Source organism: Antechinus flavipes, chromosome 1 (genome assembly GCF_016432865.1).
Source record: "Antechinus flavipes isolate AdamAnt ecotype Samford, QLD, Australia chromosome 1, AdamAnt_v2, whole genome shotgun sequence".
Classification (NCBI taxonomy): domain Eukaryota; kingdom Metazoa; phylum Chordata; class Mammalia; order Dasyuromorphia; family Dasyuridae; genus Antechinus; species Antechinus flavipes.
The window spans coordinates 74,405,432-74,418,956 of record NC_067398.1 but is presented as its reverse complement, the minus strand read 5'-3'; the positions used below and the strand labels follow the sequence as shown (position 1 = coordinate 74,418,956).

Sequence of the window (13,525 nt, the reverse complement as noted above, 5' to 3'; positions counted from 1 at the left end):
GTGGTTAAGTTGATGCATAGTTAAAAAGGATCAACTGAGATAACCCTAAAACATTGTATAAATACTAGCAGTTGTCTTAAAAGTTGCTTCATCATTAATTGCATATAGTATTTGGTGTTATTCTTCACTGAAAATTACAAATGGCCTCTAATCACTTTTCATTCACTGTTCCTGAATTACAGAAAGCACCATACAGAGTATTCACTTTACACTTCACTGTACAGAGAACAGTATACAGCTTTTAAGTTTTCTCTTGGCCTTTTGAAAAGTATATCTTTGGTTACTTGTAATTCAATATAGAATAGTTTGTCACTTATTTCTGCTGTAGAAGAATTTGCTTTGATTCAGGAAAACTCTGAATACTTATCCTATTGATGCATTTAGTTATGAAGCAGCTACCTTCAGGACTTGTCAGTCAATAAAAACTTATTACCCATCTGCTGTGTGCCCACTACTCTACCACTTGTGGGAATGTGTAACCAAAAATGAAATCATTCCTGCCCTCAAAAAACTTACTCCATTGAAGGAGCTAACTTGTACCTACCCACAAATACACAAAAGAAATACGTGGTAATTTGGCTGAAGAGAATAACAACCGAGAGGCTCAGGAAAGGTTTTATAAAGGGAATTGTGCTTGGGGTAAGTTCTGAAAGAAGCTAGGAATTCTCAAAGACCAAAATGAAGAGCCAGGGCATTCCAAGCTTGAGCAGGTGCTAAGACAAGAAATTGAACATTATACAGAGGAACAATAAGGAGATGAGACCCCTTTGGTTGAAGAGAACTTGGTAGAGAGCTTTGCTGAGCAATGGGGCAGGAAATGTATGATAATTCTGGAAAGTTAGGTTGTAGCCAAACCTTTAAATATCAAATAGTGGTTTCAGATTCTGCTCCAGACACTAAAGTTGGCTGTACAACCCTGGGCAATTCACTCCTTCATCTAAGTTTCCTCATTTGCTAAACAAAGAAGCTGAACTTGAAAGGTAGTTCCAATTCCTAAATCTGTTATCTTTGATCCAAGAGGTGATAAAGAAATCCTGGAGTTATTTTGTAGGAGAGTAGGTCTTTATTAGATAAAATAGGTAAATAAGTTTTAAAAACTAGTCAGTTTTAATCAATTCTGATATATTACTTAAAATGTAATTATTCAGTTAAGATTTTAGAATAATCAGTTCTTAGTGTAAATATCAAGAAGAAACAAATACCAAGGGAAGAAAATTATAACTCAATCTGCTTTTTGCATAAATGTTTTGGAAGCTAGCCATATGTTTATATTTGAAAATAAGTAATAGTCTAACAATTGTTAAAAGGCTATAGATGTATTTTAGAAAAACAAATGAATTTTATCTCTAAAATTTGACCTTGCCTCTCAGAGCTCTTATATCTTCAATAAATTAACCGGTGTCTATGGTATCTACAAAACATTTTAATGATAAACAGCAGTAAAACAGCTATCAATTTCAGTTTAGTTTTCAATTGTTACTTGATATAGCCATACCTGTTAGCCAGATATCTTAATAACTATCCTTTGGCAATGAGGAAACTTTAATCATGTCTTAATCTTTAAATTAAGATTTATTGCAACATTTTGCTGCTGGTTCAAGAAAAGGATCTCCTGTTGCATATTCTATGCCTGAATGGTATACTCATCACAGTAAACCCCCAACAGCAGAACAGAGAGGGTAAGTATCATTGAATTTATCTTAAATTTTTGCTTATTGGGCAGGGGGAGTTTCTTTAATTACATTTTAATTGAAAGGCAAAATAAAAAGTTTATGCATGCATTCACTACTATTATTAAATATGATTCTGGAACATTTTGTAAAGAAATTTTATTGCTGAGGTGCAGCAGAGCCTTAAATTTAAGAGCTTCTATGTGTTCTCACATTCTGCCACTGAAGAGTTATATAATCCTGAACATTAATTCAATGCTTCATATTCTCTTTGTAGAACGACATTTTTATATATTTAGCTAATATTTCTTAGAATAAATGACATCCTGTATTGAAGTTATCTCAGTGCCCTAGTGAAAAAGGTATTATGTAAATCCAAGATATTCTCAAATTTAATATAGGTCATTTATTTATACAACACGTTATTGGCCAAGTTCCTGGTCAATTCTGCCTATGAACCACCAAGTCCTTCCTGCCCAAGGGAGTTATTAGCATATCATATATCAGTTTTTCTTAAAGTGTTAGATCCCACTTTATTTTTAATCTTCTGAAGGGTCATCCTATATGCAAAAAAAATAGATGCTGGAAAGACATTTGGGCAAGATAAGGAAGGGAAAAATGGATTTCAAGTAGTAGAGGCAGAAGAGGAGAAAAGGACAAGAAGAGTGGCATTCATGGAAAGAAAAGATAATTTTCTAACTTTTATTTGAAATTATTAATTTTTTTCCCTGCAGAATACATATATCTTCTATCCCAGACTATATGATTTATGAAGAATTTAACCCTGAACAGGCCAATGGTAACTATGAATCCAAAAGGGGGCCTTTTGATTTTGATATGAAAACAGTTTGGCAGAGGGAAGCTGAGGAGCAAGAAAAGGAGAAAAAAAAGGTGACTCCCTCTCAAGCTGGGATTTCGTTGTTCCTGTGCACTGCAGAAACTATGTTAGGAGCTTCAAATGTCACTTAAATGTTATTTAATTTTTTTAACATTTATATTCATTCAACAAAGATGTAAATAGGTCCACTAGATGCTGCCAGCTGTGCTCCATACTGGAGATGCAAAGCCCAAAAGGAAGAATTTCACTTTCTACTGAAAAAATCCAGATTGTATATTTTACTAAACTTAAATTTTTGGGTGAATTTCAAACCCATAATCATGTTTCTTTTTAAAAATTTCTTTTAAAGCTTGCTTTCTTGAGGCTTTCTTCCTTTGTTCCACTCAAAATACATGTTTTTATTATACTTTTAACTAACCAAAACTTGATCTAGGAGAGGACAAAGTGATATATTTGTTTTTATCTATTTAGCACAAAGAAATTATGGATAGGAAAAATCACTTTTTTTCCCTTCCAATTCTTAATTTAACAGATCTTTATTATTCACAAGGGCTAATTCCTAAAGATGTAAGTCCTATTGATAAGAGAGTAACTGAATAATAAGGCAGCCTGTATAGGGGTCTCATTAGCATAAAGTCACACCTTTGCCTTAGCTCCAGAATTTTGCCTTTTCACTTGTCCATTAATTAAAGCTCTATTAATTTAAGCTAAGATGCAAGTGAGATTTAACTTGAATATTTTGAAGGAAAAACTTGGTAATCCAAGTCCATTTCCACCTAGTAGAATTTCTGGAATACATTCTATCACTGGGACTGTATACTCCCAATCCTTTCCAGCTGGTAGGATTTTCCAAAGTTTGGGCCTGCTGGCATGTTCAAAAACCAGGATTCCCTTCCTTACCATAATGAGGTATTAGAGAAGGTTTGGTAAATCCACTTTTCTATTTAGCATAGATAATATGATGGAAAATAAAAAGAAAGTATTTCTCCCAAGTTAACAAATAATGAAATTATATTCGGGGGAGTGACTGACCTTCCATAGGAAATAATCACTCAAAAAGTCAGTAACTGGAATAATAACTAAATTTCCAAACTTCTGTATCATGTTGTCACAGTATGCTGAATCGATAAAGAACTGGACACTTCTGTTAGATAGAGCTTGGATATATAATGATGATGTCGTCATTACAAAAATTGTAAAGACAGAGAATTATTAGCAAAACATTAAATACATTTATGATATCTGTCTTACATTTTGATTCTAGGTACAATAAAAAAGTAAGTGAAAAAAGACATTTGCCCTGTCTCATATAGAGAAAGTTAAAATTGTAAATAGCAGGGCAGCTAGGTGGTACAGTGGATAGAGCACCAGCCCTGAAGTCAGGAGGACCTGAATTCAAATCTGGCCTCAGACACTTAACACTTTCTAATTTCCTAGTTGTGTGACCCTGGGCAAGTTATTTAACCCCAATAGCCTCAGGAAAAAAAAAAGTAAATAGGCTACAGAAACAAAGACATTAAAATATAATAATTAATGAACACTTAATAAATATATAGAATGTAGTACATTATAAGTGAGATGAATGTCCTTAATAGAGAATGGTCAGGGAATTAGGGACGTAGAAGTATGGGAGATTTCTTATTTCTTTTATTTGAAGGATTTCTCTAGTGGTTGAAGGGTAAGAATTTGATTATCTGGTAGTGAGGCAGGAAGAAAAACATGGAAGAAGAGAAGTTTTTATGACAAGGGTAGGATAATTAACAAAAAATTGAGATGTACCCAAAAGGAACAAGATGATCAGGCAAGGGGAAGAGGGGAAGTTCTGTAATAAAGTGAATCTGATATAAAACTTTTAAAAGCAAGTAGGGTTATTTCATTTACTTCTTAGGAAATTGAAAAACCTTCAAGAGGAAGGAAGCAATTGGCATATAATATGATGAAAAAATTTTTGAAATGATGCAATAGTTTTGAGAATCTACTAAATGCAGATTGTATTAGGAGTCAGGAGGCCAGAAAATAGCTGGCTATAGTAATCTGATTGTCTGTCTAGCATCTTGATTATGGCAATAGTTGAAAAGATAAAGAAGGAAATTTGGAGAAAATATTTTAATATATTTTAAAAAATTTTCTTGATTTTTTTTTTCTATCTTCTTTATTGGCCATAGAATCTCTTCTCTATACTCATCCAGAAGGCCATTCTTTATAATTTTAGGTGAAACAATGTAAAAGGAAAGAAAACTCAGTAAAACTAATTCTTCAAAAATATCTAATATTATATAAGTGTTTCATACCTGTAGTCTATTACTTCCACAAGGAACCATGGGGAGCTATCTTCTCATATCTTTTCTTTGGGATTCTAAGTGTCCAATATAACTTTGTAGTTATTTCCATTATTACATTGATAATCATTGTATAATTTGTTTTCCCCTTTTTGCCTATTTCAAAACCATTTTTACTTCTATGTATTCATCATTTCTTAAAATGCAGTCTCATTCTATGGGATTCATGTACCACAGTTTGCTTTGCCATGCTCTAAATGATGAGCATCATCTTTGTTTCCAGTTCTTTGCCATTACAAAAAGTGCGGTTATAAATATTTTTATGTATATGGGGTGTTTCTTTTTGTCATTGATCTTTACGGAATATATGTCTAGCACTGTAATTTCTGGATCAGAGAATATGGATGTTTTATTAATTTTCTTTTCATAGTTCTAAATTGCTTTTCAGAATTCTTGGACCAGTTTCTCTGTATAGCAGTGCAGGGCAGCAACTAGGTAGTACAGTGAATAGAGCACCAATCCTGGAGTCAGGGAGACCTGAGTACAAATATGGCCTCAGACACTTTCCATCTGTGTGATCCTGGACAAGTCACATAACCCTGATTGCATGTGTGTGCATGCACGCACACACACACACACACACACACACACACACACACATTTGTGTGCCTATTTCACAACTATTCCAAAATTGATGATAAATTTGGGGAAACATTAATGAGAATAATAGGAATTGACAGTTTAAGTATGAGAAGCAATTCCTAATGATACATTAGTTTTATACTAATTTAATGACATTGCCTATTAAAGTGGAGAGGCTAGATACAAGATAGGGACATAGATGGAAAATGAACAGTACACTGAAGAAAGAAGATATAGGCAATTCCTGACTATTACCTATTTACCTTTAAGAATAGATACTCTGAAACTGGCACACACACAAATTCCCTTTCTTTCCCATCTGGAATACCTTTTCTTTTCCCTCTTTGACTAGAGCTACACAATCCTCCACAAAATCACTGTGCTATAACTAAGGGTAATCGGTAGTTGAAGAATTAGTAAAAGCACATTTAATTCCTCTGTGTTCACAGTGACTAAGGAGAAGACTGCTTTTTAGGCAAAAAAGCAGGACCAGGCTTCTGGATGATGAGATGTTACCAATCCTAGGGAGATCAGTGGCTGAAGAAAGAATAGCCAGCAATAAACAGAAAAGGGATCTGTCAATGAAGCCTAATTGATTCTCCTCTTCCATCCATTTTCATCTTGTCTCAGAAAAAAGTGTTGGAAAAACATTTTATATTTCAACAATTGTACAAAATGTTCAATGTACAATAACATTGTACAAACACAATTATTGTAATAAAGATACTTATAGGTAACATATTTCTTAGATGGGCTGATGAAAATATTCTTTTATTTTGTATAAAAAATTGTTATCTACACCATTAAAAAGTTTTAATATATAACATCGAGGATGAATGAAAAAGCATTTAAGTACTTACTATGTATAAAGCACTATGCTAATAAAGCCTAGAGATATAGATTGAATATGATAAACCTTATTTATACAAAACCAGTTGCACTAATGGTATTATATAAATGAGTTCTACATTTAGCATCTAAAATGCTTGTTTATAAATAAGAGTGAATCACTCAAAAGGTACTTGAGTTATTCTAATTAATTATAGATTAGGAAATGTGACCTACAATACTGCTGTTACTAATTATTACTCGAATGAATCACAAGTCTTATCTGCTGCCAACTAAATGAGCTATTGGACAACTAATTATTGGTGTACCTTACAACTCATTACTGTATCTCTTTTTTTCTCTCATAAAAGAGTACTAATTTTTTAATGTCTTTTTTCCTTCTGATTTTTTTATATCTTTGACTATATTGTTCTATGATAGACATCACTTGAAACCTAAAAATAGCAGGGTTACAGAATTTTCTTGTTCCTAATAAAGACAAAATAACCTTTGGCAAACCTATTTTTTAATCCACTTTATTAATCAGAGCACTAGAAAGATATTGTATATCATTGCCTTTTATAACCATTCATAAATGCTTCATTTGAAATGGCTGAGGTGGGTTATGTCCTTCTACAGATTCAAAATATAGTATTTCAGTATTTCTAATTCAGAATTTGCCCTTTTGGAGGAGTATCTTGGGATTTTCATTCCTGAAATAATACGTTATTGTGACCATCGGTGGCATTACAAGTATTGTGTTACAAACAAGACAAATTTCAGTCTTTTACTGTTATTTTCTGATTTTTGTTGCACTTAGCATGTGGTTTCTGAAAATCTTTACTAAATTAATGTTATATGTATTTTTTCTTAACACAGGTGAAACTGCCTGCAATTAATTCAAGGTACACAAGCAGAGCAGGATCTTCTGCTGGTTCTAAAGATAATGCAAGGAATAGGTTTTCATTTCCTCCTATGTAAGTCATTAGAGCACTGTTAATTTTCTTTGAATAAACCCTTGAGTCTTGATTCTATCTTTAGCCATTTGTATATAATGAAAGAGAGCTATTATTATTGTCTCTCAATAACACCATTCTTAGCATGTCTCTTGACATTGGATTTTTTGCTTTCTTGCTTTTTTATGTGCCATTGTTTCTAAATGAAATGCTTGCGAGTCTCCTCACACAATGCATAGCACAAGTAGTACTTAAATGCTTGTTGATGGATTGCCACTTATTTCTATACTTTAAAACCTGACTGGAAATGCATTTTCAGGAATTTGTCATTATATACCCACCCTATCTACTTGAATGATGAACCTGTTCCACACTCATGTATTTTGAAGTGTTTAAACTTGTAGTCTATAACTGTGTTTTGTAGATATATGCTCCTAAATGTAATATAAGCTATTTGTAAATTATGTGAAAGAGGGAATAGGTGGGATATGAGTGGTGATAAACTCTAGAAAAATATTCTCAACTTACCCTACGTTGATGGTTTCATTTCTGGGCCTTCATGGCAATAGCATGTTTCAAACTGGCCGTGCCTTCTGAGCCTGTTCAGCTCAGCTTGTCCATGTTCATGAAGCTTGCCTACTTCAGATGAAGTCTACACAATGTCCTGCGAGTCTTCCTCTCAATCTCTTGATGTTATATAGAGGGGCACACAGCTGTTCATCAGTTGCCTCTCACTCTTGTAACCAACCCTCCTCCTTTTCTCATCTTAGATTTCTCTAGTGATCTTTTGTACTCAGCTTCTTCTGGGCGATTCTTGCAGTAGCCTACTCATGCCCACTTTTTAACCTGTCCATTGCTCTTTGGTTATTTCAGAACTTCAGAAATTCTTCAGAGACTAATAGTTTATGACTCTTCAGTCATACATCCACACCAGAGGAATGTTGATGTTAAGGAAGAAACTAGGTATTAGCTAAAATTAAAAGCACTGTGTTGCCTCCTTTAAGCAATCCAGCCTAATTTCATTTTCCTCTTCAGATCTGGGCTCATTTTATTGTCTGTTTAGAATCTACCCAGCATATATGTATAAATGGACCACCACCATTCCATTCCACTACATGTCATAATTTAGCTAATTGTCATTCTTCATCTACTTGGTTTTCCCCCTTTGTGAATAAAGTACTCTCTTGAATGAGTAAGAATCTTATTTAGGAGGCTCTGCAATGTTCCCAGACTTAAGAGTCAGTATCATTCCTACAAATGGGAACATATGAAGAACCTTACTAGTTAAAGGGAACTCCTCTTCCCTATGAATCCTACATTGAATATCTGCAACAGTGTCAAATAATTTTGGCAAGCATATTTCATTATATTTAATGTTTTACTTGATATTAAATAACCAGAAAATTATAAAAGCTATGTAACATTAGACTTTTTTCAATGAATCTGATGCTTTTACTCTATGTATAAGTAATACCTTGTTGGAGGAAAGCCTTAAAGTTGGAATCAAATGCTCAATCACTATATAAGCTCAATGGGATCTTGTGTTCTGTATGCTTTATAGTCACTTATGTAATTATAAAAATGCAGTCTTTTCTAGACTGTATCTTGCAACAGCATGCCTTTTCTCGTACCTTCATCAAGGAAGATGACTTTAATGCATGTGTAGATTATTCTCATAAAGATTTTGTGGTGATAGGAAGTCAACAATGTTTTGTTCTATGAATATTATTATTTTCTCATAACATGATGTCTTCTTGTTTGGTTGCACGATAAAATTACTTCTGCCAAATCCTTTATTTGCCTTTCTAGGTAGAAGTATATGAACCATCTTTTTATTTATCTAACTTTAGGAATGTTTTGTGATCTGATGACTGGAGGGAACAATCACTTAAATGAAGTCATAGGTTCATTTCAGTTATTACATGGGCTATATTAGGAAGTTTAGCATATACACATATGAATAAGATATTAATAGATGTATCTAGCCACATTTACACAGTAATATATACACATCTGTGTGTACATACACATATGTCCACATATGTGGACATATACATATATACATGAAAATAAACTTTTTGAGGTTGATATCATGGGGAAAACTGTGTTGTCTTTCCCTCAATACTTGGTAGCTTTGACATTAGAGGAAGATTATAGGACTAGAAATTTAATATGACCCAGGGTGGCATTTTTCCTTGTTATTATACACTTCAGCATACTTTTATATTTTTTAAATATTTGTTAGGAAGCAGTTGGGCATTATGAATAGAAGGCCAGACTTTGAGTATGGAGAGCTTTCATTTACATTGTTTTTTTTTTTTTTAAATCTATAACAGATTCTGACCCTGTGATCATAAATAAGTCCCTTCATCTCAGGGTCTCAGGTAATTCACTTAGATGATATATGTTACAGAAAGGTTAATGAGCTTTATAAGTAAAGGGAATTTGCACCCACTAATGAAATAACATATTTTAAATCTGTAACATTTACTTGGAAATGTCAATTTGATTAGGAAGGAATACATTTCATTGGTGGATATACATTGTAGGACTATTATTTACCTATGCCAGTTTGCAGTTATTTGTGGAGAAGTAAGATCTCATAAAACAAAATTGAAAATGTTTTAACAAATAACTTTATCTTCCTTTTTATAAAACATTTTATATGTAGAAAAAAGATACTCACTAGCTGTTTTACCTGAAATAGCACAGTCCTCGAAGCCTTCATTCAAAGGGCCAAATATGTGTGTGTAGCTTTGTGTAGCACTGTGGAGACACAGAGAAGAATAATATACAAGTCCCTATTCTCTAGAAGGACTAAATTAAGTTGAAGAGACTAATACATAAAATATGACAATTTAGGATAGGAAGAGAGAAGTCTGACTCACCTACCTCGAGAAAATTGTAAAGTTCTTTTTAATGGCCCCAAACTTCTTGAAACAAAGGCTAAACAGCATTCTTCTGGTGTCATGGTGATTGCAACAAAAGATTCCTTTATAGTGTGTTTTCAGATGACCAATAAAAACACAGGTCCACAAACATTGTCTTGTGCTTACTTAATACTTTGCTAATTTCTTACATTTGATTTTATGGCAATTAATAATTTATGGCAGATCATCTAAAGGTATTAACCCTAAGTAGGCCTTTATGTTTTTGTAAGGTTGCTTGCTTATCTTACTTTGTCCATCCCACTGCTCTGCTCCATTCTTTGAGGAAGAGATTTTCTGATCAAATGAATTACTAGACTCCCTAGTAATAGATGGTCCAGGCAGAATAGGAAGAGCCAGTACATTGGCAAATGATACAAGAGCAGGTTATCTAGGTGAAATGTGAAACTCCTGTCTATAAAATACATGTAGAGTAATAGAATCAGCTGATGTATAAGTTAATGTAGTTTTAAAATGTCTTTATAATTTATTATAACAATCTGAATTAGTACTACTTTATGTTCAAAGAAGAAAAGATTTCTATCAATATTTACTTTTTAATTTTATATTTATACTTAGATTTGCCTTTTTCTTTCTTTTTTTGAGGCTGGGTCACAAAAACAATGAACCAACAAACTTCAGCAAACTAATTAGCAATGGTTATAAGGATGAGTGGTTACAACATCGTGGAGACACAGGAAAAAAATCTCCATCAATATCTAAAATTTCAGAGGCATCTGAGTCATCTGTGACTACTCCATTGTCTCAAGATCCAGATGTTCCAGAAGATTCTGAGAAGCCTGAAGGTAGAGTATTTTATGTTGTGTGATATCTCTGAAGTCTTTGGATAATATTGCTTGTGGCTTTCTAGAACTTGCTTTTTTTTTTTTTTTTTTTTTGTTATGGAAGGCAATTTATTATTTTTTAAAGTTTTTTATTTTTCCAAATACATGCAAAAATAGTTTTCAACATTCACCCTTGCAAAATCTTATATTCCAAAATTTTCTCCTTCCCTTCCTGCACCCCTTCCCTTAGACAGCAAGCAATCCAATATAAGTTAAACATGTGCAATTTTTCTAAAAATATTTCCATATTTATCATGCTGCACAAGAAAAATCAGATCAAAAGGGGAAAAATCAAGCAAACAGCAAAGATGAAAATACTATTTTGATCCACATTCAGTTTCCATAGTTCTCTTTCTGAATGTAGATGGCTCTTTCTATTACAAGTCTATTGGAATTGCCTCGAATCACCTGATTGTTGAAAAGAGCCAAGTCCATCACAGTTGATCACATAATCTTCTTGTTACTATGTACAATATTCTCTTGGTTCTGCTTACTTCACTCAGCATCAGTTCATGTAAGTCTTTCCAGGCTTTCCTGAAATTATCCTGCTCATTGTTATGGAATATTATGTTCTATAAGAAACATTCATATATCATAACTTATTCAGTCTTCCCTAAGTGATGAGCATCTACTCAATTTCCAATTCCTTGTCACAGCAAAAAAGGGCTTCTATAAACATTATTGCACTTTTCTATTTTTTATGATTTCTTCAGGATTCAGACCCAATAGAGATATGCTAGACCAAAGGGTATGGCCCTTTGGGCATAGTGGAAGGCAATTTGAACATGTTACTAAGTTTCTGAGATTTTAAGTTAGGTTTAGTACCAAATATGCACATTCTTTTTAAATTGGAAAACATGATATGGGTAGCTAAAGACATATGTGGCTTAATATTTTCTTTTGTTTGATTTGGAAAGTGTACCAGATTAGTTATCCAGAACTATTAAGATTGTCCCTGCTGGGAGTTCACATCAAAATTATAGTGTCGACTATGTGCAGGTGCTATCCTAAGTGCTTCAAAATATTATCATCTCATTAGAGATTAGAACATTGGACCTGAAGTCAGGAAGATGCAAGTTTAAATCTAGCCCCAGCTGCTTGTGTGCCTCAGTTTCCTCAGTTGTCAAGTGGGGATAATAACAACAATTCTCTCACAGGGTTTTTAGCGAGGATCAAATGAGATAACAGTTGTTGAAAAAAAACACAATACAATGTCTGACACATAGGAGGCAATATAAAAATGCTTATTCCCATCTCATCCTCATCTTTAAGGTAAAGGGTTGGGAAACATTTGTTCTATAATGTAATAAAGGTCCCAATAGGATCCCAGAAAAGAAGATGCTAGCCAGGAAAAGAGGAAAAGATCAGATCTCCCAATCCCTTTTTTTCATCGTCTTTATGTAACGTATTGTATCCTCTCATTTGATTGTAAGCTCCTTGCATTAGTGTTTATCTTTTTTGTGTTATTTGCATTCCCAATGCTTAGCCAGAGTACTTGGCATATGGTTAGATGCTTAATAAATGTTTATCATATTATATCTATTGATAGGCAGGATTCTAAAAATATATTACAACACACATAATTAGAGTTAGATTGGATGGATTTTGCTTTCTTGTCTAAGAATGTTCTAATTTTGTGCAGATTTTAGGCAGTATATATAAACACATAATTAAACATAATAGAATTATTTTTTTATCTCCTTATTTAAGAAAATGGATATTATGTTGTAATTGTACTTTTAATTGATTAATACATACTTATATTTTCATTTCTTTCACTAGGTACACCAGTATCTGAATCTGGAGAAACACCAGCAGAACTCAAATGAAATCCGTAGCTAATATATTTTTAAAGTGCAAAATGCAATAATATTATGAGCAACTATATTTATAAAACATTATTAATACTTTATATTAAACTAGATTTTAAAAGAGATTATCTATCTTGCAGTGAAATTTTATATTCCTGCAACATAGATCATGTATTTTTCTTATTTTGTTTCATTTTTCTGGATGGTAACATATGGTCAACAAATTAAACTGATCTTTTTGTTACCTCTTTTTCTGCTGAACTGGTGATTTCCTCTCATCATTGATAGCAATTATTTTTCCCCTGCACAATACCTTAGGACATATCAGCTGCTGCTCGAACTATTTGGTGGCATTTTTGTTGAAATAGATTTGTTAAGACTCTAATAGCCTCTAGGTGATAGTATTGAAAGTAAAAGGACCTTAATTTTAAAAAGGGTATAAGATGATATTCAACTTATTCTTGGTACTTTAGTTCCTTTTAGAAATAATTTTGTATGTCTTTTAAAAGTTATATATTCAGACTTTAATATATTTAATATTAGAATATTATGCTATTGGTTCTTAAGTAGTTTTTATTGTATCTGCCTTGAAAGTTATTAAACATTTAATATAACAATGTTATAATGTTCACTTAAATTAAAGTTTTGTTAATTTTTTCCATACAATTGAAAATGTAGGATATAAAATATTTAGTACCAGAATACTTATTAAGAAAAATTGTTTAATTT

General features: G+C 32.7%; 1 protein-coding gene across 2 annotated transcripts in view; it reads left to right on the top strand.

Annotated features, from left to right (window-relative positions):
• The window catches only part of C1H7orf57 (chromosome 1 C7orf57 homolog), a 44,657-nt gene extending 31,616 nt beyond the window's left edge, over positions 1-13,041 (top strand). For both annotated transcript variants that reach the window (XM_051984441.1, XM_051984435.1), the window contains exons 4-8: positions 1,571-1,679; positions 2,405-2,561; positions 7,137-7,234; positions 10,747-10,946; positions 12,768-13,041. In XM_051984441.1, coding sequence (XP_051840401.1) covers positions 1,571-1,679; positions 2,405-2,561; positions 7,137-7,234; positions 10,747-10,946; positions 12,768-12,814 — 611 coding nt within the window. In that variant the 3' untranslated portion in view covers positions 12,815-13,041. The remainder of the gene's footprint in view (positions 1-1,570; positions 1,680-2,404; positions 2,562-7,136; positions 7,235-10,746; positions 10,947-12,767) is intronic.
• Positions 13,042-13,525: the final 484 nt, after the last annotated feature.